General features: G+C 47.7%; 1 protein-coding gene across 3 annotated transcripts; it reads left to right on the forward strand.

Moving 5' to 3' along the window:
• Positions 1-1,318: 1,318 nt before the first annotated feature.
• On the forward strand, positions 1,319-23,605 carry Znf839 (zinc finger protein 839). 3 transcript variants are annotated; one of them, XM_060388202.1, is made up of 9 exons: positions 1,319-1,708; positions 6,785-7,669; positions 13,319-13,546; positions 16,690-16,782; positions 16,877-16,921; positions 17,285-17,434; positions 19,765-19,908; positions 20,048-20,180; positions 22,252-23,605. In XM_060388202.1, exons 1-9 carry the CDS (start codon positions 1,460-1,462, stop codon positions 23,097-23,099), a joined length of 2,775 nt encoding a protein of 924 aa, XP_060244185.1. In that variant the 5' UTR covers positions 1,319-1,459; the 3' UTR covers positions 23,100-23,605. The 3 variants fall into 3 exon arrangements, with proteins under 3 accessions (XP_060244185.1, XP_060244187.1, XP_021500699.1); XM_021645024.2 differs by lacking the exon at positions 16,877-16,921 and having other exon boundaries at positions 1,320-1,708; XM_060388204.1 differs by lacking the exons at positions 16,690-16,782; positions 16,877-16,921; positions 17,285-17,434.
• Positions 23,606-25,595: the final 1,990 nt, after the last annotated feature.

Consider the following 25,595-nt stretch of genomic DNA (forward strand, 5'->3'; position numbering starts at 1 on the left):
ACTAACGCCAAGGCTAGATCCGTGACAATAAAAGTGTAACCACCCCTGGCCCACCGTGGTGAAGATGCTAGTGGGTTACCTCAGGACAAGGCAGGGTTTCTGAAGAACATATCATGAAGACTGGCCGCAGGAACTATAAAGATGACAGTCCAAGGGCTGGAGAGATGGCGCAGTGCTTCTGAGTGTTTCTTGCTCTTGCAGAAGACCTGGGTTTGATACCCACCACACACACACACACACACACACACACTCTCACACACACAGGGACACACACACACACAGACACACACACAGTGGCTCATATCCCTGCTGCCTCCAGTTGCAGGCAGTCTGATGCTTCTGACCTACGCAGGCTCCTGCTCACAGGTGCTGAACATACATACACTCAGGCACACACATGGAGAGTTTGTTTTGGTTTTTCTGTTTTCCGAGACAGGGTTTCTCTGTGTAGCCTTGGCTGTCCTGGACTCGCTTTGTAGACCAGGCTGGCCTCGAACTCACAGAGATCTGCCTTGTACAATCCTTGGGACTCATGATTTTTGTTTGTTTAAAGATTTATTTACTATTTATAGTGTTCTGCCTGCATGTATATCTGCATGCGAGAAGAGGGCACCAGATCTCACTGTAGATGGTTGTGAGTTGGACTCAGGACCTCTGGCAGAACAGCCAGTGCTCTTCTGAGCCATCTCTCCAGCCCATGTTTTTGTCTGATCAGACTGCATTCCCATCAGAGGCCCCTCTAGAGTCACTCTGAGTTTAGAGGGAAAAAGGTTTCCTCGAGCAACACTTTGGGTTGTAACTTGAAAGCCACCACAATTTCTGTATGGCTACTGCTCAGACATTTAAGCTGACTACCTCCTGAGAAGCCCCCACCCATACTTGGGTGCCTCATTCTTCCCCAGAGCATCTCTCTTCCTATTAATCACCCACATTTAAATCAATGTTAAATTTTGTTCATAATGAACCCCAACTGTGTTCCACATTGGTTCGTCTCCAAATTCTTTACTGTTGAGTAAAAAAATCTTCAGTTGAGTAGAGGTCTTTAAAAACAACTCGGGCCTGCACAGTGCTCCTAAACCAGCAAGCATTTGGGAGGCTGAGACAAAAGGACTGTCACAAGCTCGAGATCAGCCTGTCTCAAAAAAAAAAAAGAGAGAGAGAAAGAAGGGAAAAGAAAAGGAAAAATGCAGGTCTCCCTTTTAAATCTTAACTTGGTTGAGTATTTGTCCCGGCATTCATAAAGCTCCAGCACCGCCTAAAACCAGGAGCCGGCGCCACCTGAGGATCGAAACAGTAACCTCGCGGCGGCGTCCTCTGTGACGCGAAAGCAATTAAGACCGGCTTCCACGCCTCTGAGTTTCTTGGCCTGCCCGGCACTCGTAGAATCCGCCCTCTACCGGTGACGCACTTCCGCGCCGCCGCTCCAGAGGACGCGTGTTCGAGTCCCCCTTAGGCCGCCATGGCGGGCGCGCAACCGGAGCCCGGTCTTGTCGGCGGTGGCGCCTCGACTCTTCCCGGCCGGAGCCACAGCGCCGTGCGCGTGGCTCCGCTGGACCCCGAGCAGCTGCGGCGGGTCCTTGAGCAGGTGACTCGGGCGCAGCCACCGCCCCCCGCGCTGCAGGACGCGCGGCGGCTCCGGGTCGCGGCCCAGCAGGCCGCCCCGCAGCGGGGCCCGGGCGCCGAGGCCCCGCGCCTGCTGCTGCCCCAGGTGAGGCGCCGCGGGGGTGGAGAGGCCCGGAGGTGGCCGGGCCGCGGCGTGCGGAACCGAGGTTCCCCCAGCCCCGGCCGGGGCCCGTGGACGCGGCGCAGTGACGCCTCCCGCGCGCCAGGCCTCCCGGTGACGTCCATCTCCTGCCTCCTCTGCCCCGAGCCCCTCCGCGCCTCCTGGCCCGACCTCCGTTTAGTATTTAAGGAGCATTGTGCCGGGTTCCACGCCAAGGCCAAGCGTGTCTGTCAGCGCCCAGCGGGCGTCCGCTCTATCTTGAGGCGGCGGCGGGGGCCCCACTGCGGGCCCCTGCCAAGGTGTACCCCTGAGGAACTACGCCAGGCAACATAAGGAGGTTTATTAGGGGAAGGGGGGAGTGAGGGTCTGGACAGGAGGTAGAGACAGTGAGTGAGCCGTGAGGGCAGAGAGGGGTTGGGGCGGCAGGTGGCGGCGCCCTTTCTATCTCGCACGCACCTGGCGCAGGCTGGCGGCGGCGGGTGATGACGTAAGCGATTGTTAGGCCCCTGAAGGCGGGCCGGCCGAATCGCCTGTAAGCTAGCGTAAGGCACATTCTGGGGGTAACAAGGGAGACCTTTGTGGCGGGTGTTCGAGAGCGAGGAGTAAACATGTTAGTGTGCCCTGCCGGAGTGCAGCCCGGCTCGCCCACACCTGGGCGAGAGTTAGACACCCCCTCTAGCAGTTTGCTGAAGACTTTGGCAAACGCCAGTGTCCAGCCAGTAGCGAATAAACACACGGAGGCACTGTAAAACCGCAGAACATCCTCCCAGCGGTTTTGCTCCCCGTGCTCACACAGGTTTTGGCTGTTGGGAGAGTAAGCACTGTTATCTGGCTTCCCATCCTCGGAAGGTCCTGGCAGCTCCTGAAACTAGGTACTCCACGTCAGGTGTAAAAAGGCATCCCTTTCCCTGCTGGCGGTTGGAAATGAAACCCATCTTACTTCAGAGTTGCCGAAGGGGAGAGCTGCTTTCACCAGATTCTAGAAATAAGGCAGAGAGTAATTCAGCAGTCTTAGTGTGAGTTTGGGTTTGACCTTGATTTTGGCTGCTTAGGCTTCCATCCAGTTGTCATCAAGACTGGACAGTGGGCTGAGGTAATAGTTTAAATAAGAACAGCTGAACCAGTTTGGTGGGTAGAGGCTCTTGCTGCTACCGAGCCTGGCAACCTGATCTCGATCCCAGAACCATGAAAAGGTGGAAGGAGGGATCTGATTCGACGAAGTTTTATACCCTTATACCCTGACCTACATACATAATAAATTTTAAAAAATTAAAAAGACCGGAGACGTGTGTTGATAGTTTGCTAAGTCAGTGTAAGTGTGCCTAGCAACACATCCTAAAAGAGTAACCTTCAGTGAATGACTCTCTGGGCATTGGTTTCTCAATTTGCAGGAAGGGTGGCTCACTATATAAGGTTCCCACTGGGCTGCTGTGTAACAAAATGCCTCCTCCATAGGCAAGTCTGAGTCAGAGTGTGACACTGTTGGTTTGTCCTCCATGAAAAGGCACGGCCTGCTTGGAGTGCCTCTACCCTGTGCCACACAGTCTGTGACTGGCATGGTTGTCAGCAGCCACACGAAGGTTTTGCTTTTTTGTTTATTTCCTTTTGGAGATTAGGTCTTATTTCCCAGGCTGGCTGGGAACGTAATGTGTGGCTGAAAATGACTTTGAATTTTTAATCTTTCCTTCCCCATCTCCCAAGGCTTATACAGTGCTGGGGGCTGAACTCAGGGCTTCCTCCATGCTTATTTAAACACTCTACCAACTGAGCCACATCTCCAGCCAGCCCCCACCCCCAAACCATCTCAAGGGACTTTACCCAGTGTCTCTCAGGTGGCTGTATTCTTGAGCCTGTGTCCTTACCATACTGCTAAATATGGCCACAACTTTGAATTTAATATGACAGCTTTGGAAAGAGGCAGAAAATATATTATTTCCATCAAAAGCAAACTTAAAGTTATCTTGATAGAATTGTGGGTGGTGGCTGATCTGATGGAAATGGTGACCCTGTACTCGCAGAAACAGACCTTTGTGGCATGGTCCACTGATAGTCTTTCAGACTAAACTGTTCCACAAAAACCCAAAGGCCAAGTAGATATGGACTCCGCCCCTGAGGAGTCTATGAATGAGGAGGAAGTGACGAATGACCCAGATGACACCTAGCCAAAAAACTAGAGATGTAACGAACTGAGTACATTCAGGGAAGAAAAAAAATAAAGGAGTTTCTGTCTCTGGGAACAGAAAGCCGATGCCAGTGCAAGGCTGGAAACAGAAGAGAGGCAGCATTCCAGGGTGTGGTTGGTTGGGCTTCATTGATATAACCAGGACAGAAGGAAGACTCAGGCTCTCTGTGGGGACAGTAGGCCAGAAGTACAAGCCAGGGAACAATTTCCAGGGCAGTTTGGGACTCGGCCCGTTTTCACCATTCTAAATTCCACTCCAGTTCCACCAGCACCTGAGCATGCCTCCACGCCTCTGCAAACCCACTCACTTTCCCTTAGACCACAGTGCCTTGCATACCTAACCAAGTTTACCGCCACCTTCAAGGCACCTTCGAGGGCTCTCTTCTGAGACATTCTCAACACCTCTGCTGTGGCAGGCAGTCTTATCTGCCTGACTGTCCCTGGGGACTCTTGTCTCCTTTCAGAATCACCAGTGAAAGGACAGATCGGGGGTTCTGTCCCAGGAGACCCAGGGCAGGGGAGACCTCACGTGAGACCAGGACTTAGCTGGTGTTTGTAAGTGGGTGCTGTAGGGTAAGCCAGTCAGGATATTAGATCTTGCTTGGTTTTCCTGAAACAAGGTGTGTGTGTGTGTTCATTCTTACGGTATGAGGTGCATCCCAAGACTGTAGAGAAGTATCCGGGGGAATGGGTGCTTACAGGGAAGTGCAGCAAATGTGCACAGTAAAACTGGCCGTCACTCAGTCACAAGTAGCCCAGGGGCTGGGGGCTCCCCAGGCATTCCCACCTACCCTATACACTTCTTCATATGCTATAACCTCAGTGTCTGCTGTTTGTAATAGTATACCAGGCCTGCTTAATGCCAGTGACAGTTCTGTGCTGTGTGGCTCTGTAACCCACCTCCCATTGGTGAAGGTTGCTGGCAGTCTCGGATCAGGGAAGCCACCTCCCAGCCCCTGGAGAAACACACTTTGTTACACTTGGGGATGCTACTGGTATCTGGAGGGTTAAGGCCAGGATGCTTCCCAGTATCTTCCTATGCATAGGATCACTCTTCACCCCTCACACCAAGTGATCACTAGTCCTTGGCTCTAATTTGTGCCAAGGGCATGAGCCCATGCCCAGGATGCTAACTGTCTCTTTCTCTAGAATAAGTGCTTGTTATTTCTTTTTTTTTTTTTTTTTTTTAAATGATTTATTTGGTTTTATTTTATATGCATTAGTGTGAAGGAGTCAGAGCACTTGGAATCAGCATTAACAGACAGTTGTGAGCTGCCATGTGGGTGCTGGGAATTGAACCCGGGTCCTTTGGAAGAGCAGACAGTGCTCTTAACCACAGAGCCATCTCTCCAGCCCAGTGCTTGTTATTTCTGTTCAACAAGAACAGGAGCCTCTTCTATCCTGCTGTCCCTGACCTTTTCCCAGACAGCTCATTCTTGACACACATGGCTGTCTCTCACAGAGGCTGTTTATAAAGATTTATGGAATGCTGTTGAAGGCAGCCTTTTTTTCTGGGAGGTGACATCTTTTGGCATAGATTATTTTTTTAATAGTACAGAAAGAAAGTGAGCTGCTGGCTCAAAGAGAATACACAGTTAAGTTTTTGTTGGATTAAAAGAAAGCTGTTGAGCGGGTCCTGGTGACAAACGCCTATGATCCCAGCACTCAGGGAGGCAGACGTAGGCGGATCTCTGTGAGTTCAAGGCCAGCCTGGTCTACAAAGTGAGTCCAGGACAGCCAAGGCTACACAGAAAAACCCTGTCTCAAAAAACAAAAATAGAACAAAATATTGCTAGGCGTGTGTTTCTGGAGAGACATGAGTATATAAATACACGCAAGTGACTTTCTGAGCAGACCACAGGAGCAGAGGGTTAGAGGTTAGAAAGCACCTGCCCATCAGGAGAATAAGGGTCTCAGTTTTGCCGAGAAAAATGAACCAGTTGGAGCTGCATGCGTCAGTGAGAAGGAGCTTCTCAAAAACAATCTTGAGAATGTGGTCAGGCTGCAGGACCTGGCTGACTTGATGGTTGATTTGTTGAGCTGATGACTGACCTTGAGATAGATAATATATTGCTGTGTAGCGCAAGCCAGTCTGTAACTTGTGGTAGCTCTCTTGCCTCATCCTCCTGAATGCCGTTACAAATATGTGTTATCCCTCCCAGATTGGGTGATACTATTTTTTTGAAACAGGCTCTTACTACATACCCTGGCTGGCCTGGAATTTACAGAAATCTGCCTACACTTGCCTCTGTCTTCAGAATTCTGGGATTAAAGATGTGTATCACCATACCTATGACATTATTTTTTCTTTTCTTTCTGTTTTTTAAATGGGTTTGGGTGTTTTGCCTACTTATATGTCTGTGCGTCCTGTAGAAGGTCAGAAGAGGGTCTTGGATCCCCTGGGACTGCAGTAACAGACAGTTGTAAGCCCCCATGGGTGCTGGGAATCAAACCCAGGTCCTCTGGAAGAACAGCCAGTGCTCTTAACCACTGAGCCCTCTCTCCAGTCCCCTGTGACATTATTATAAAATTTTAAAATATGTCAAGATGACTAGAGAGATGGCTTAGCAGTTAAGAAGGCTGTATGCTCTTTCAGAGGACCTAGTTCTGCGTCTAGTCCCCTTGCTGGCAGCTCGGAAACCATCTGTAACAATCCCAGCCACGGGGTATTTGATCTCCTCTGGAGTTTTCAGGCACCTGCATAAACAGCTTTCTCTCCCCCGCCCCCAAGGTTTAAGAACATAAGTGGCTCACAACCCTGCGTGTGTGTGTGTGTGTGTGTGTGTGTGTGTGTGTGTGTGTGAACGAACACGCATGGTGAGGGCAGTACAGATGTTTGAGAATTATAATGCTTATTCTGGTTTCTTTTTGTGTTTAAGCAACTTGAGGCCATTTGTGTCAAGGTGATGTCTGGTGACACAAAAAGTAAGGAAAGGCCAATGCCCCCTCTGGCCGTCATCCGGCCCAAAACAGCAAGACAAAGTCAGCTCCCTGGGAGAAGCTCCAGCCGGGGTCTTGGTGTCTCCAGCCCACAGCTGCTCAGGGTGCAGGCTCTAGGGAGGACTGGATCACAGCTGCACTTCCTGGGAGGCTCCCCCCAGCCTCCTGCTCCTCAGGTGTTTGTACAGAAGCCACTGCCAGCCCTTCAGCCAGTTCCTTTGAAGAGAGTCAAGACCCACCAGACTGCAAATGGACATGGTACCACTCTGAGCCCTTTGGCAGCCTGTAGCCCATGCGTAGTAGCACCTGTCTCATCTGCTTCAGCTCGTCTGTGTATTTCCAGCTTGCATACGGCACAGACAGAGAAATTGAAGAAATCTTTAAAGGTGAAAACACGATCTGGGCGGATATCCCGGCCTCCCAAGTATAAAGCCAGAGATTATAAATTCATCAAAACAGAGGATTTAGCCGATGGGCATCTGTCAGATTCTGATGACTATTCAGAGCTGAGTGTGGAAGAGGAGGACGAGCAGAGGGAGAAGCCTGTGCTCTTTGACATTGAGGGCTGTGCCCTGAAGCCCAAGGCCTTTAAGTGTCAGACTTGTGAAAAGTCATACATAGGAAAGGGAGGACTGGCGAGGCATCTTAAACTCAATCCAGGCCATAGCCAGCTGGAGCCTGAGGTGTTGCTGTCCAAGAAAGCTAATGGGAGCCTGACCCCAGGGTGCACAGACTCAAAGACCAGAGGCCTGGCTTCCCCCAAACCATCCACACCAGCTGCTGTCTGCATGGAGGAGGCAGAGGCAGCATGGCGTACCCCACAGGTAACCCTTCTGCTTAGTGCCATCACCCTTCTCTGCTCCTTTTCCGATCCTCCCTCAGTTATGTCTTACAGTGTCAGATGGGGCTCAGTACCCACAGTTGTCACACTGATGCGGAATAGGTGGGAGGTATGTGTCTTGCCCGAAGCCTTAGTGAGCATGTTTGGTGGACCATGGCCAAGGTTGTCTTGATTCGGTCTCTCACTATTGGGACTCTTGGCTGGTACTTGTGTGGCAGAGGATTGTGGGAAAGGTCAGATTTGGGAAAAAGTGGCTGCCTACCCTGGTTCCCTTTCCCTACCATGGATCAGTGGCTCCTCAGGAGGGGTGAAGCAGGTAGCTAGCTTAACATTAGTGCCTTGGGGTCTGAGCAGATAACGCCTGGGACCCAGGGATCTGTATTGAGGCCTGGTAGTAGAACCATGGGGCAGCCTTATGAGAGGGTTAAGAATGTTACCTTGCCTTTAGCATTGGCGTCAACAGGACGACTACCACATTGGGCACCCCTGTGCCAAGAGTACCCGTCTCACACGCGCTGTACATCTCCTCTCCCCTTCCTTGTCCCTTCCTCCTTTCTCCTCCTCTGAGAACTGCTCTCAAGGGCTTGTGCTTCCAGGCAGGTGCTCTGCCACTGGGCCATGCCCCAGCCCTGTACAGTTTCTTTTCCTTCCTTCCTTCCTTCCTTCCTTCCTTCCTTTCTTTCTTTCTTTCTTTCTTTCTTTCTTTCTTTCTTTCTTTCTTTCTTCCTTTCCCCTTTTCCCCCTTTCCCCTTTCTCCTTCCCCCCTTCCCCCTTTCCCCCCTTCCCTCCTTCCCTCCTTCCTTCCTTCCTTTCTTTCTATTTATTTTGAGAAAGGGTCTCTCTGCATAGCCCTGGATGTCCTGGAACTTAACTATGACCTCAGAATCATAGAGCTCTGCCTACCTCCGCCCCAGCAGTGCTGGGATTAAAAGTGTCTGGCACACACCCGAACACTCCCCATGAGATGCTACAGTGAAGCTCAGTGACTGATCCAGCGTGATGCAGCACTGCAGGTCTCAGCCCAAAGTGGTATCAGGCTAAGCTTTTGACTCAAAGCCTGAGCTGTGGACCAGGACACCAGGTCCTGTGCTTCTCTTTTTTTAAAACAAACATTTATCCACTTACAATGTATACAGTGTTCTGTCTGCATGTACACCTGTGCACCAGAAGAGGGCATCAGATCCAGATGCTTGGGAGCCACCATGTGGATGCTGGGAATTGAACTCAGGACCTCTGAAACAGCAGCCAATACTTTTAACCTCTGAGCCATCTCTCCACTGACCTTAGTTTATGAAAAACCTAGAGTTTTTCATAGATGGAAAACTCTAGCCTTGAATTAAAGAAAAAAAAAAGTGGTGTGTGTGTACACATGCACATGCCCCTGCTCCAGGTCTTGGGAACTAAACTCATGCCTCATGGCTATGTATGCTTCTAACTACTGAGCCATCTCTCCAACCCTGGAAAATCTCAGCTCCCAGGGTAGTGTTAGAGAGAAGATGCCTCACCGAAATATGAAGGATCATTGAGATGAAGACAAGAGGCAGTGTCAGGGTGCCCTCTGCTCTCCCTATGTTTGCATAAAAGTAGGACATAGATCTATGATGACAAAAAGCATTCTGCCCTTTCTCTACCATGGAGAGCAGAGGCTAACCCCATACAATCTAATCAAGGGGCCTGGAGAGAGGCTCAGAGGTTAAGAGCACTACAGGTCTTATGTTCAATTCCCTGCAACCACATGGTGGCTCACAACCATCTATAATGAGATCTGGTGCCCTCTTCTGGCTTGCAAGTGGACATGCAGACAGAGCATTAAATACATAATAAATAAATATATCTTAAACAAAACAAAACAAAACAAAAAAAGAAAACTAATCTAGGCCTGTAATATTTTCAGCCTCTGCTGAATAAGCTCACCCTGTCTTGTTCTTTCTAAACTGTGGCTGGTTTTAATTCAGCTGTTCTGCCTCAAACGTCTCTTCTAGCTGATTGAGTCAATTTGCCTTCTCTCAGTTTCTCACTGAATTGCTCTGCTTGGCCTGAAACAAACTCTATCAGTCTATTCTCATCTTCTGTATCCTTCACATTTTCTGTCTTCACCTGTGTCTACCTGTTCTCTCTTCAACCTGTCTCTCTAAAACTTTCCCAGTAAAAACTGCCTCTGAATTCCATGAACTGAACTGCCACTAATTCAGCTCAACTACACTGCCTCTCAACTCACTCTCAGCTCTCCTAGGCATTGGGATTAAAGACATGTACCACCATGCCTGGACTTAAGCTCTTCTTGACTTGAAATTTGCTCTCTACCAGGCTGGCTTTGAACTCAGAGATCTGTTTGCTTCTGTCTCCTGGATTAAAGGTGTGTCTGTATTCCAGCCAGATCACGAAGACCTAGAAGGTCTTTAGATGTGATCTCTTGCCAGAGCAGCCATGTTCTGACTTAAAGTTCCTCTGTCTGTCTGTCCGTCTGTCTCTGTCTCTCTGTCTCTCTCTCTCTCAGTGGATGAAGCAAGGCTCCAACAACTAGAACAACTTTATTTTTTTCTCCCACAGCTTATATCCCCTAGCAAAATCTCTCAAGCAGTATAAAAATTGCAATAGGATTAATGTTCTGTTTTTCTTTAAGTGAACGATGACAATGAATATTTTTTAAAAAGCATGTTCCCCACTCTCTATATATGATTAAACATCCTACATATTACAGGTGAAAAAAACCAAATTATTCCCAAGAACCCACATACATTTGTGTCTAAGCAACTTGTTACAGATTAACAAAGTAGAAGCAAGCAAGACATTTTTCTCAGCCAGTTTCTCCTACTGGCAGGCTGCAATTTGTGGTTACAAAGAAAGGATCAATAATTATCTTAAAAATAATCTTATAAAAATCAGAAATCTCAACTTTTATATAAAAACCAGTCATTTCTTTTTCTTTCTTTCTTTCTTTCTTTCTTTCTTTCTTTCTTTCTCTCTCTCTTTCTCTCTTTCTCTCTCTCTTTCTTTCTCTCTTTCTCTTTCTTTCTTTCTTTCTTTCTTTCTTTCTTTCTTTCCTTCTCTCTTTCTTTCTTTCTCTCTTTCTTTCTTTCTTCTTCTTTTTTTCCTTCCCCAGACAGGGTTTCTCTGGGTAGCCTTGGCTGTCCTTCCTTATAGACCAGGCTGGCCTTGAACTCACAGAGATCCTTCTGCCTCCTGAGTGCTGGGATCACAGGTGTGTGACACCTCGCATGGCTACAGTCCATCATTTCTACTTTAAGTCCTCAAGGTACACATCTGCTCACTAACAATTTTTATTAAATCGAAGTGGATACAAGAAATTAATCACCTTGATCACCAGCCCAGCTTTAGCAAGAGAGGCACTGGGGATAGAAGTCTGGCGGCCATGTTCTTGTTCCCTGACCTCAGAGGTGTCCCACGCTCAATTATCAAAGGGCCTTTCTGAACTTCAGATTGTTTTCTAAGATTTTTATGTCAAGGCCACTAACCAAAACATCTTAACCTAACTTTATTAACAGTCTGCATCTCTAAATTTTTCCTAAGGATGGTGGTTGAACCAGTAATCTGCTCCGCAGCAGTACCTGGAAAAGATCAATCACTAATACTGTAAGTGCCTATGGCGCTATGCAGTGATCGGCTGGGAACCCCCTTAGAGTGTTGCAGGACGCTTGAGATTGTGAATTGTAAAAACCTGTTTCTTGTCTGGTGTGGTTCAGGCCTAACACACCTTTAATCCAAGAACTCTCTGTTTATTGTAAACAGGTGATTATGGTATGGCTCTGCTCTAGCACATACCTTTAATCCAAGAGCTCTTTGTACACAGGAATTAATAAAGTTAACCCTAGGTCAAGAGGTCGAGCAAATAACCAGCTGACAGGGAGTAAACAGAAAGGAGAGATTTTGAGTTGAGGGGAACTCAAGACAGCATGGAGAAGAAGAAAGAGCTTTTGGGTTTTTCCTCCTGTGCTGTTGGGTGAGCTAGTAGGCCTTTCCCCCCTGGGCTATCATCTGAGCTAGCAAGCTTTTGGACTTTTGGCTTTTTTTGGCTTTTTCCTTTGGGATAACAGCTGAGCAGGAAATGTCAGCTGGGTGTTTTCTCTGCCTTTCCAAGCTAGCAGGTTTTTACTCCAGCATCTGTCTCCTGAGTCTTTATTGGTGAAATCAAACAATTTGGGATTTCCTTTCTTTATAATAACATTAGGGTTTTCATACAACTCTTAGATTAGGAGGGATGTGATGACCACAACAACAAGCAGAGTGAAACTTCATAACAGCCTAAGTCGTCAGGTCCAGGCTCCCCCATCATGGTTGTGCTAACCTGAATTCCATGAATTCTAAAGCTGTTTGCAGTTTTTCTCGCACGGTCCCGACAGGACATACATTACTTGGTGCTAGCTCTCACAGCCTGTGCTTTCCTTCTGTCAACTCTTTGACCCTGCAGCTGTCCCAGGAGGTTTAAGACTGTTGTGGTTCCTGTTTCCAGAGGGCATCAGCAGTTAGGAAATGACTAGACTGTGTCACTCAGGGTTTCTCCAGCAAGCCTTGCGAAACCACAGAGCTGGAGATGGACATAGATTAGACACATACACCCTGGGATGAGTGCTGAGAGTTATGAGGTTAAAGAGATGGGAGGCGTTGAGTTCTAAATTTCTAATGCACTGAGAACATTCTGTAATTAGTGGTGATGGTTACACAGCCTTGCAAGCATATTAAATCCACTGGATTTTGTGCTTTTAAAGGATGGCTGATGACTCAGCAGTTAAGGGCACACATTGCTTTTGCAGAAGACCTGGGTTTGCTTCCCAGCACCTGTGTTAGCTGACTAACAGCCACCTGTAACTCCAGCTTCAGGGGAAACAGCTATATCTTCTGGTCTTTGCAGGCATCTGCATTCACATACACATATCTGCACACAGATGTGTGCATACATGTAATTAAAAAGTAAATCTACAAAAGGTACATTTATGGTGTTTGAAATATAACAAAACATTCAAAAAGTCATGCATACATTATACATTAGAGACAAACTGAGATTGTTGCTGTTGTGTGCTGGAGGTCTAAATCAGGACCTTGGACACGCAGACCACAAGTTCTATGGCTGAGCTCCACCCCCAGCCCCAGGGTTAAGTTTGAAGATGATAATTACATCAGAGAAGTTCCTTTTTTTTTTTTTTTTTTTTTTTTTTTCATTTTAACAGTCAACATCCCAGGGTCACCATTTGTCAGCCCAGACTTCCTGAATGGTTAATAATCATTTGATGTTCTTTTTTTTAAAGATTTGTTTATTCTATGTATATGAGTGCTCCGCATGTGCACCTGCATGCCAGAAGAGGGCATCAGATCCCTGTAGAGATGGTCGTGAGCCACTGTGCGGATGCTAGGTATTGAACTCAGGACCTCTGGAAGAACAGACAGTGCTCTTAGCCACTGAGCCATCTCTCCAGCCTTCATTTGATATTCTTAAGTGTACTGGTTGAGAAAGCTTAAAATGTATAATTATAGTTAAAAGAGTGTTAACTAAAGAAAAATAGTATTGAAACTTATTTGCTTTTGATTTGACATTTTTCTGTTATAATGTTTTCATGATGGCATATAATGGATGGTTTTTCAATTTTTTTATTTTGTTGTATGCTTGACTATCTAGAATGGTCAGTCTATGAACGTTGAAGAGACACAGATACCTGAACCAGAAAATAGAAGTCCCTCAGCTTATCTGAGACCAAAGAAAGACCTAGAACCTAAAGATGGAAAGTGGGAACGCCAGGCAGAATTCAGCACCGCCAGCCTCCAGGAGAGCGGAGTAGTCCAGCCCAACAGTGACCCTGCTGTACCTTCGGGGCTGAGTGTGTCCAGCAGAACCCAGCTCCAGGAGGTAACTTGCTTGATCAGTGTGCCCAAAGCCTGCTTGTCTGGTGCAGTATAACAGCTCCCTGCCTTCCCTCTTTCTTTTTGTTTATTTTGAGACAGGGTCACAATGTGTAGGCTGCTAGCGTTGGGCTCATAGTCATCTTGCTTCAGTCTCCTGAGTGCTGGCATTACAGGCCTGGGCCACCCAACTGGGTTCGCTGTCCTGTTTCTGAACTTAAGAGTAAAACAGCAACATCTTAGCCTGGTGTCTTGGTGCACACCAGAAATACCATCCCTACGGCAGCAGCGGCAAGAGGGTGGAGCGTTCCAGCCATGGGGCTGGAGACATGGTTCAGCCTTAAGACTAGGGTTTCTGAAAAGTGGTTTTCCTAAAACTGTCTTAAGCACACTGTGGTGTTCCAAGTGGCAGCAGCAAATTTAAACTGAGGAGGGTTGGCTTTGCTCCGTTCCCCATGTGTCATGGCAGCGTGACTGTTGGAGTTAGTGGCTGCATTAGAATCAGCACTATTTGCAGAGTGCTTGCCGAGAGTCAGCTCAGCCCCACTCCATGCCAGGCCTACAGAGCCCTGCACCTGTCCTGCCTCAGCCTCCTCCCACTTATTTCACAGTGCTCTCCCACCTGAACAGATGAACAGCCGGAACTCAGGGTGGCTTCAGGTAGGAGGCAGGGCCAGAACGTGAATCAGGTTATTTGGTGTCAGAGGCAGTGAGGCTGGCCCACGCTAAACATAAAGGCTGCAGGGACTCTGTCTTGCTGATACCACCTCACTGTCCTACAGTTGAGTGCCTGCTGTGAGCAGGACCACTCTGACAGAGTTGACATTTATTTGTATATGAGTTGTGTGCCCGTAACGTATCAGGCCCACCTCTGGTTATGGAGGGGCAGTGTGCACAGGCTAGACATAGTTGCTACTCTGGCAGGAAGTAGGGTGGGCAGTGATGACCAAGCCTGTTGACTGACAGAACTTCCAGGTGATGTTTTCATTGAGCTACTAAGGAGATGTCTGCTATCAAAAACTTGTCCCGAATTTAAGCATGGCAAGGTAACACCTTCTAAAGCGACCTTCCTGCACTTCCATAGAGCTTTTCCATAGGTCAGCTTTTCCTAAGAGCATTTGGAACTTGAAGCTAAGCTGCCCCTGCACTCATGCTGTGGTGAGTATGTGGAGACCAGCTTTGTAGAGTTGTGTTGGCCCTATTCTTTTTAATCATTTTCCTGGGTCCTTTTATCTACCGCCCTTCTCCACCCCAGTCCCTTCCAACACTTCAACACCAGGTACGAGAGAGGATATTAGAGAGGAAAGGGGGCGTAGGTCTATTTAGACTGCTTCCTGCTGATTAGGGTTGGTGGGTTCCTTGGGGCAAGTCCAAGTCTTCATAGTCAGGATGTTCCAGCTTGTCTCCTTTCTCTCAATCACTTGGCAAACCAGCAACAGCAACAGACGAGCAGGAAGCAGAGGAGGGACAGCAACACCCCCTTTCCAGAGTGCTCCCGCCCCTCTCTGCGCTCTGACATTTATAACCTCTCCAGAGTTCCAGAATTAAACTATCTCCTGCTGGCCAAGATCACGCCCCTGCTGGTGCACAAGACAATCATAGTTAACGGCTGTGGACAAACTGAAGCAGCCCTGTATCCCATACCTGGGATTAAGACAAAAACATACATAAGGTAACTGGTTTTTTAAAGAAAACAAACATTCACATAAGATAACTTGATTTTTAAAGAAAACAAAATTCTCACTAAAGAGTTCGGTTTCTCCTTCCACCTTCACCTGGGCTCTGGGGATGGACTTCATGTACTGGGCTTGCACAGCTGAGCTCTCCTGCTGGCCCTGTAGTTAATTTTTGGCCAATAAAGTTTTGCTTTAGCGTCTCTGATCCCCCCAGGTCTTGGCAGCTCCTGATTATTCTCCTGGGCCACGTGACCTCCCTACACCTCTCACATTTGGTGTTTCCAAGGCTTTTTTAGGTTCTTCTCACTGCTATGTTCCTCTGTAGATTCCTGCATGTACTTCCTGATTAGACCTCTCTCTGGAGCCTCACATCTGTCAGAAAACTCACCAGTAGCCAGGCATGGTGGCACATATCTTTAATCTCAGTACTTGGGAGGAAGGCGGGTGGATCTCTAGGAGTTCAAGGTCAGCCAGGGCTACATATTGAGGTCTTGTCTCCAACAACAACAACAACAACAACAAAAACCCAAAACCAATTCCCCCTCCTCAAAAGAAAGAATATTCTCTACTTGGTTGGCCTGTGTACTACCTCATCTTCAATGTTGTGGGGTGCACACAAGATGGTGTCCTGTCCTGCCCTGTGATATGGAGCCATTAGGTGCTCAGGTTAGAAGCCCAGTTCCTTCTTGTCTTTCTTTCCCTTCCCTTCCTCTTTCTTATTTTTATTTAGTTTAGTTTTCTCTCTCTTTTTTTTTTTTTGAGACATTGTTCACTCTGTAGCCCAGGTTAGCCTCAAACTTCCATTATGGAGCTCAAGCTGTTCCTGCCAATCTTTCTACCTCAAGCCTTCCAAGTGCCGAGAGCAGCGGAGGCCACGATAGTATGCCTGGCTCTGCCTCTTCTGCCTGCCTCCACCTCAGTCCACCCATGCCCCCATCTTGGACCTGATAGACAATACCATCTCTCCTCTTCTGCCACAGGTCCCTTGTTATCAAGTCCTCACCATCTCCTGGCCTTTCTGTTGGCATTGCCTCTTGTCACTGTGACCCCTGCAGATCCACACCCTCCCCTTATTATGCCACCACCTGCCTAAATCCTCCCTCCAGAACCAGGTACCGTAGTGCATACTAGTGATCCCCAGAGAACTGAGGCAGGAGGCCCATTTGAGCCTTGAGGCTAGCCTTGGCCATATAGCAGCATTTCACAGAACACAGCCTCCCTCCATATGCCACCATTGGATGGAAATCCCTGTCTTTGGGCTTCTTCCAGCCTAGCCTGGACTGCTTTCCAGCCTCCACCCTCCAGTCCCTGGCTGCTGTCTGCCACTATATGGCTCCTCTGCGTCTAAGTCTCTGGTGCTTGATTGTTGGACAACAGTGTGAAACTATGTGCACAGTTGGGTTCTGGGGCTCTTTCTGCCATTTACCTTGTTGCCTGTTCCCAGTTGAAGGTGTCCAACGCTTTCTTTCTGCAGGCTCTCAGGCAGTGTGGCCAGGAGGAGCTTGCAGAACTGGTGCTACCGCAGCTGGCTCAGGTGGTGACCCTGTATGAGCTTCTCCTGGTGAAGGTGCGTCCCTGTAGCGTGTCTCAAGGCAGAGAGAGGGTTGGCTTGAGTGTATTAGGATGTGCTGGGCCACTCAATCATTATTTCTCTTCCCTAGGGCAGAGCTGAAGAGAGCTGTAGCACCCAGAGCCTGTCAGTGACAGTAAGCCACTGCCACTCCCTTGACTATTTTCACTTTGTGTCGGGAGCTGCAGTGGGTATGGAAAACCATAGTAGCCTCAGGAGGTGTGAATATGCCTCTTAGTTGCTGATGGTGTCTTTTTTACCAACTTTATGCTTCCTGTGAGGTCACCCTAGTTCCAGGGCTGTAGCCTTCACTCTAAGCTTTGTTTTCTGGCACTCCAGAGTTGAACATGGTATGGTATATGTAGGCATCACCAGGAGGCTAGGGAAATGCTGGGCCACTGACCAGATCCAGGGGTTGAGGAGTGCAGCTTCTGTCTTCAAGTGCATTTTCTGTTTTCTGTGTCAATGCCTTGGATTTAAACTGTACATCTTCACAAAGGTTGAGAAAAGTCCCAGACAGAAGCCTTTCTTCCCTGCCGTGTACAAGGAGTTTGAAGAGTTGTATGGTGTGGTGAAGAGAATGTGTCAAGATTACCTCAGCAGCTCTGGCCCGTGTTCCCAGGAGCCCCTGGAGATAACCAACTATGAGGTGATGCTTGAGGGGCGTTTTGCTGTTAGTTAGCCCAAGGAGACAGTGTCAACAAGGAGACTGTTGAACAAGGCATTTTGCTCTTAGTTAGTTAGCCCAAGGAGACAGTCTGTCAACAGGGAGGCCGTTGCTAGTAAGACATCTTCATTTATAGCCACTGTGTAGCCTTGTCCTGTCATGTGACATTTTTGTTCCATTAATATAAGGGTGATAAACCCTAATTCCCTGAGAACTGAGAATTGGAATAGCTTAAAGAAAACGTGAACCCTGCAGTCCCCTGCACACAGGACTAACACCACAGTCCCTTGAATACTGATGTTCAGGGCTAACTTTCTTTCCTTTTTAAGTTTATTAGATTGATTTTATGTGCATGAGTGTCTTGCCTGCATGAATGTCCATGCTCCATGTTTGTCCCTGGGTCCAGGGAGGACAGAAGAGAAGACTTGAGTGAGGTGGTTGTGAGCCACCACGTGGGTGCTGGAAACAGAGCCTGGGGCCTCTGCCAGAGCCGCAAGTGCACTTACCTACCGAAATCTCTGCATTGGCCCAGTTTTCTGTGTGTTACCCAGAGCCAGTGTTCATGTTTGTGGTTGTTCTGACACAGTTCTTATTTTCTCCCCCAGCTGCTTTGGCTCGGTTGAGCGCTGAGTTTGGGGCTAGGATGGTTTGGCTTGCTTTGAATAAGCTTTGCTTGGAACTCAGCTCTGGTCCCACTCTGTGGCAGCAGGTCCCTCAGACCTAACAGCCCTGTGCTCAGCCTGGGTCTCTTAACCCTGATGGAAGTGTATTTTCTGACTCCTACTCCACTTCCAAATACTGAAACAGTCTCCTTTATTTAAAACAAAACAAATAATAATAATAATAATTTAAAAAACGGAGCTGTTATACACGTAATATGAGTGCCTAGAAAGGCGGAGTGGAGGCCTGGAGAGATGGCTCAGCAGTTAACAGCACTTCTTACTCCTGCAGAAGACTCAGGTTCGATTCCCAGAACTCATGTGGTGCTCATAACCATCTATAACCATTGAATCCAGTTTCAGGGGATCTGATACCTTCTTCTGACCTCTGTGGGCAACAGCCATGGACATGTTGCTCAGACACAAATGTGAGCAAATCACTCATACAGTTAAAATGAATACATCTTAAGAAAAAAAGAAAGACGGTATGGCCCCGTAGCTGCCTATCCTTTCCCCTAACTTGATGGAGCTGCCCACCCGCAGTGAGTACCTGCTGACGTGGTTCTGATTTCCGAGGCAAGCTACCTCAGCCTGGGCTGTAACAAGGTCTTTGTCACCTTTCTACTGCTGTGATAAAACACCATGATGAAGGCAATTTATTTTACAGAAAGCATTTAAATGCCTTATGGTTTCAGAGAGTAAACTATGATGGTGGAGCAAAGGCATGGTGGCAGGAACACCTGACAGTTCACATCAGATCCACAAGCAGGAGGCTAAGAGGACACTGGGAATGGCATGAAATTTTTGAAACTTCAAGCCTACCCCCAATGACACACCTCCTCCAACAAGGCCATACTTCCTAATCCTTCCCAAACAGTTCCACCAACTGGAACTGAACATTCAAACATATGAGCCATTTAGACCACCACAGCTGGTATGTGCTGGTTTGGGGGTTTTGGGTGGTAGTAGGGCTGTTATTGGTAACTGTTGGTAGTTTTTGTATGCTTTACTGTATTCTTTTGGTGGGGGTCATTGTTTGAGATAAGGTCACATGTAGTTCAGGTTGATCTTGAATGTTCTATGTAGGCAAGGATGGCTGTGAACTCTAAAAAAGTGATGTTATATGTATGGGTATTTTATTTGCACAAATTAGGGGTTTGATTGAGATGATAAAGCACTCTGACCAAAACTTGGGAGGAAAGGGTTAATTTCAGTTTGTCACTCTCAGATTGCAGTCCACCACTGAGGGAAGTTGGGGCAGAAACCTGGAGGCAGGAATTGAAGCAGAGGCCATGGAAGAGCACTGCTTACTGGCTTGCTACCCAAGGAATGCTCAGCCTGCTCGCCTGCTTGCTTCCTTCCTTCTTTTCTTTCTTTGTTTTGAGACAGGGTTTCTCTGTGTAGCCTTAGCTGTCCTGGACTCACTTTGTAGACCAGGCTGGCCTCTAAGTCAGAGATCCTCCTGCCTCTGCCACCCTGAGTGCTGACATTATAGGCTTTGTGCCACCACACCCAGCCTTCTTTCTCCTGTTGAGCTGTACCTCACTGTGCAAAACAGACTTTTGGGTTTCTACTCAGTCACAGACATAAGAACTGAGACACTTGGTACACTTTCTGCTCTAAACAAAGCTTATTTCTCCTATTTCCATTCAGGTTGCCAGGTCATTAGGAATCACAGAATTCCTGAGGAAGAAAGAGACACACTGGAGCAGTGCATCTAAGTGCTCCAGCCATGAGAGAGAGGGGAAGCTGGAGGAAGCCAGTGGACAGAAGAGAGAGAGGGATCTGGGAGTGGTGGTAAGTGGTGCAGTGTTGACTGTCTGTGTAGATGCTGGATTCATGATTTGGCCTTGTCAGTTCACAGCTCATCTCTAGGCCTCTCTAAGAAGGTGCAGGTCTGACTGTTCTTCTGGTCTCAGTAATCTTTTCTCCGTAGGCCACAGCGGAGGGGCTGCTCATAGGGAAAAAGCCCCGAACAGCAGCTCTGCCCACAGATGTTCCTGAGTGTCCTAACATCAGTGGATGCCAACAGAAGCCTGGGCCCTCGTGTGCTCCAGCCAACGACAAGGGTAAGTCACATTTTGTGGGTGGCCCCATGCTCAGAGGTCCTACTGTAGTGAGTACAGCGGCACCCAGGACCATCACTTTTAGAAATTAGGTGTCTCTTTGGCTGATGAGAGAACCCTCTGGTTCTCTTGTTTTTGTTTGTTTTTCTTTAAAAAATTTTTTAAAACGAATTATTTTTATATTATGTACATTAGTATTTTGCCTCTATGTATGTCTGTGTAACAGTGTCATATACCCTGGAACTGGGGCTATAGGCAGGGTGTGAGCTGCCATGTGGGTGCTAGAAACTGAACCAGGTCTCTAGAAGAGCAGCCAGGGCTCTTAACCACTGAGCCATCTCTCCAGCCCCAGTCTCTTAGGTTTTATCCCAAACTCCAAACACTCTGTCAGTCCATGTTCATGTCTATGAATCATGAGACTGTTGGGGTCTCCTAGAGTCCCTTACTAAATGAAGTGTCATTTCATAGTGATATCTTAGGCTAGTAGACCCGTGGTGGTCTGAGAGGTTTGGCAGAGTTGGGTCTCAAGGACACATGTGTTGTTATAAAGGAATGAAAATCCCAACAGTTCGATTTTACCAGTAAAGACTTGGAGCCAGATGCTGGGGTGAAAACCTGCTAGCTCAGAGAGGCAGAGAAAGCAGCCAGCTGACCTTCCTTCTCAGCTCACATCCCGATGGAAAAAGCCCAAAAGGCTCACTAGCTCCGCTGACAGCCCAGGAGGAAAAGGCCAAAAAACTCAAGGCCACAGGCTTGCTAGCTCAAAGTTCAAAAAGCCCCAAAAGTCAGAGAGCAAAAGCCCCCTCTGTTCCTACACGCTGTCTTGAACACATCAAAGTCCCTCCTACTCTTTAATCCTTGTCACCTGGTTCCTTGCTCAGCCTCTTGACCGAGGGTTAAACTTTATTAACCCTGTATACAGAAAGCTCTTGGATCAAAGGTGTGTGCTGGGCCTGGCTGAACCATACCATAATCACCTGTCTGTGATAAACAGAAAATTCTTGCATTAAAGGTATATGATAGGCCTCAACCACACCAAACAAGAAACAGGGTTTTATAGTTCACAATTTTGGGTTCATAATGGGATCAGATATCCTGCAACACACATGTACTTTGGCTCAGCATCCGAGACCTGCATGCACTGGACATGTGAGACTTAACTTTTTTTTTTTTTTTTTTTAAAGATTTATTTATTTATTATGTGTTCTGCCTGCATGTACACCTGTACGCCAGAAGAGGGCACCAGATCTCATTATAGATGGTTGTTAGCCACCATGTGGTTGCTGGGAATTGAACTCAAGACCTCTGGAAAAGCAGCCAGTGCTCTTGACCTCTGAGCCATCTCTCTAGCCCGAGACTTAACTCTTAGAAGGAGGACACTTTGGCTTTAGTTCTGGCTGTAGCCAGATCATGTCTGCTAGATACTTTGAACACACAGCGTTGACAGTGTCTTCCTGCCTCTGTGAAGATTTCCTAGGGCTGTCTGAGCTCTGGCCTGATACTGAGGCCTGTAGTGGAAGAGGCTGTGCCCTAAGGAAGGCAAGTCTGTTCAGTGGGAACAGTGAATTCTCTAGCGCCAGTTTGGAGCATGGCCTTTACTGAGTCATTTTTCTCCTTTAGCTTCAACTGCTCTTTGAAGTTAAGTGATCCATCCCACAGTTCACTTCTTGTCAGCAAATGGTCCATCAGTGTCTGCTTAAGTCCTGGGGCTGAGTGACAGGGTCCTTGGCCTCAAGACCAGGATGCTTGGCTGTTATCTGAGTTTATGTTTAAATACCCTTCCAGGTTTTCTAGGGGTGGGACTGAGGGTCTGTTTTGAAAGGCCTCTCCGACCCTTGGGCTCCCCTCAGGAAAGGGACCACTGTTTGCTCATTCAGTGAAGTGACTCTGCTAAACTCCGTTGGGCTATGTGTTTAATGCAAAATCTGCCTTTGCGGATAGATACAGTAACCAATAAAAACCTGCTGCCCTGCCCAGGTGGCAAAGAGAATCTGATTAGTGTTTATTTCAAGAATGTCCATTTGGAACATCTCATTGAGGTGATAAGTATGTGACCGCTGTTTTCTGTGTTCAGGTTCTGCCCCTGCAGCCATTGAGAAGCCCTCTCACTGCTCTGGAGGAATCTGTGGGGACATGGTTCCTTCTAGTGGTGGACATGTGCCACTTGCAGGCCAGCAGCTCACAGTGATGATGACTCATGACTTTGAAGCCAGGTGTGGCTCTGCAGACCCTGCTCCCCTGTGTCAGGGTGTCAGTAGGTCAGCTCTTTACTCCCAGGTAGCAGAGCCCAGAGGGCTGCCTCCAGCTCAGAAGTCAGCGTTTTCTGAAGAGAATGCTTCAGCACGAACTGTAGATCAGGATTCTGGGATCATCCAGCGGAGCAGCAGGGTCGGTGGCACTGCATCATCAGGTGGAAAAGTGGAATCTCCATTCCGTGGAGAATCTGGAAATGCAGAGGCAGGAGACCTCAGAGAGACAAGCCAGCCCCACCTCAGTGGCCAGCAGGCTAGCCCCAGCCATGTCCTGCTTGTAAAAACCGCAGCCTTTCCACTCCAGAATACCTTACCAACTGCCTGTGTTTCTAAGACTATGCCAGAGTCACCTCGTTCTGCACCAGATGGGTCACTGTCCACTAATGGGGGTTCCAGTGTTGGAAGTGAAGCTGGGGACATAAGCCAGGTGCTCTCTAGGATGGAGACACGTGGTCAGAGAGGGCCAGAGACCATGGCTGCTGTGGGGAAAGCCCTGGCTTTTGAGAATTCTGATATATGCCAGGAAGTGTTGTCTCAGGGACAGGAGCAGATTTTTATTCAGACTTCCAATGGGCTTCTTTTGTCCCATCCGAGTACCACAGTGTCTCAGGAAGAGGATGATATCATAGTGACTAATGCAGGGGGTTCTATGGTGAAGTTTGGCCAGTAAGAAGGGGTTGCTCTTAAAGCCATGGAGGCCTTCCTCGCTGTGGAGGCAGAGGCCTTTCAGTGACCAGGAATCAGATGTGGTGTGTGTGGTGTTTTTTGTTTTTTTTTTTTTTTTTTTGAAGCAGGGTTCCATGTAGCCCAGACTGGCCTTGAACTCCTAGTCTTCCTGCCTCAGGGATGTCCCGCCATGCTGGGAAGAACTTTGAACCTATATTTGTTTGGATTTTATTCACAGAAGGTCCATTTCGGGCACTGTGTATTTTCTAATGTGAATACTGACACAAATGAGCCATTTATTTATAAAAAATAATGTAGCTGGGCACAATGCCACATGCCTGTAATTCCAGCACTCAGGGAGCAGAGGCAGGCTGATCTCTGTGAGTTTAAAGCCAGCCTGGTCTATAAAGCAAGTCCAGGAGAGCCAAGACTATACAGAGAAACCCTGTCTCAAACAAACAATCAAAACCTATAAATAAAACAAAATAAAGAATAATGTTTGTCATACTATCACTTTTTCTAAAGTAGCTCTTCATAATAATGGTACATATATATTTTTGTTGTCTGGTTTTAGAAGCAGCCCAGACTGGCCTTGAACTCATGACCCTTCTGCCTCAGCCCGAGGCTGGGGTTACAGATGTGGACCCCTTATATAGCCGTATAGTTTGGTGGCTGTTACAGTTAAGGCCATTCTGCTGTCTCTTCCCAGGTTTGCACTCACTTCCATATCATGCCACCCCCTTCTCTTCTGGTGATGTGCTGTTTCTTCAGCAGGTGTCCTCTGCACTTCTGGATTCAGTTAGAAAACGTAAAAAGCTAGCCATTTTGGCAGCATTCTATTGAGAAGTAAAAATGAAAGTCATTTCTGTTTGCTTTATTGGTATGTGTGGGAACTCTTGAAGTTGCCAGGCAGGCTGGATCTCTGAGCTTCATCTTTAAGACAGGCCTCTAATCTATGATCCTCCTTTATTAGCCTCTGCTGTAGCTACAGTTAGGCTGTGCAGGTGGGTTTTTTGGTTTGTTTTTGGGCATGGTCTCACTGTGTAGCTCTGGCTGTTCTGGAACTCACTACATAGACCAAGCTGTATTCCAATTCAGAAATTTACCCACCTCCTGACTGCTGCAGTTAAAGGCGTGTGCCAACATGCCCAGCTTCCTTCCTTCTTTATATGGATTCCAGGGATGGACCTCAGGTTGCCAGACTTGCACAGTGAGTACCTGTGAGCTACCTCACCAGCCCTCCATTCAAGCTTTACCTTTACTTTGCCCACTAAGACTGGGTCTTGCTAATATAGCTCAGGTTGCCTTTGAACTTAGGATCATACTGCCTCTGCTTCTCCAGAGCCTGGATAATACACTCTATCAACTCAGGTTTTCTGGATGAGAAAAAGGCTGCTATGATAGGGTGACTTACAGGGGTCTACAGAAACCCAGAGCTCATAGAGAATCCCAGTCCTTTGATGTCCCAGCTGTAAAGTAACTTCTCAGGATTTCTTTGTGAGGGTTCCCACGACTGTATCGTGGGACAGATGGGAAGGTCACTGTCCACATTAGACATTTTCCAGCTCTTCTCTGCTCACTCTTGCACTCTTAGGGAGACCTTGAGCACCTTAGATGCTGCAGCAGGGAAGATGAGGACCAAGGCTGCACCTCACCCGGGGCCTGTGCTGAGGCAAGACTAGTGTCCCAACAGCCCCAGGCACTTCCTCTTCTCTCCTTAGAGCTCAGGGCAGTGTTCATACGGACAAACAGGTGGGCTTTCTAGCAGAGCAGGAATGCCAGAACTGGGGGCCATCAGAGAGCCCTGGGTAGGGTTGGTCCCGTGGGCTACTGTCTAAATCCTTTTTTGTTTGTTTTTTGAGACAGGGTTTCTCTGTGTAGTCCTGGCTGTCTTGGAACTCACTGTGTAGAACAGGTTGGCCTCGAACTCACAGAGATCTGACTACATCTACCTCTCAAGTGCTGGGATTAAAGTGCACCTCCAGGCCTGGTGCCACTGTCTAAATTTTTAATCTGCATTTGGGGTATGTGGACATTTATTATATTATCTTCAGTAGTTTCTGATTTGCCTGAAATGCTTTATAAAAGAAAGCACCAACCACCTTCTTTCCCAAAGTTTACCTCATGAATTCATTCTCCAACTCTCTCAGTCCAGTGCAGGCAGATTCCAAGCTTTTTTGTTGTTTCCCTGTTAATGTGGCAGGTTTGGGCATTGAAGAAGACGTGCCTGTGTGATTCCCCACTTTGCCCAACTTGAGGTGACACACTGACCTCTGGACACTTCAGATAGGAAGTACTCTGCAGAATCAATATTTTGTTTATCTTTCGTTTCTGTATTTCAGCCTGTCCTTGGCGGCATTGATCTTTCCATTAGCTGTCTGGATTAACTTGCTAATGGGTAGCTGAAGCAAATCATCAAGAATATGGACGTGGTGTGTCCATAATCCCAGCATTGGGGGTGAGGCAGGAGTATGCTGACTCTGAAGCCAAAATGAATAAT

This window comes from Meriones unguiculatus, chromosome 7 (assembly GCF_030254825.1).
Source record: "Meriones unguiculatus strain TT.TT164.6M chromosome 7, Bangor_MerUng_6.1, whole genome shotgun sequence".
Classification (NCBI taxonomy): domain Eukaryota; kingdom Metazoa; phylum Chordata; class Mammalia; order Rodentia; family Muridae; genus Meriones; species Meriones unguiculatus.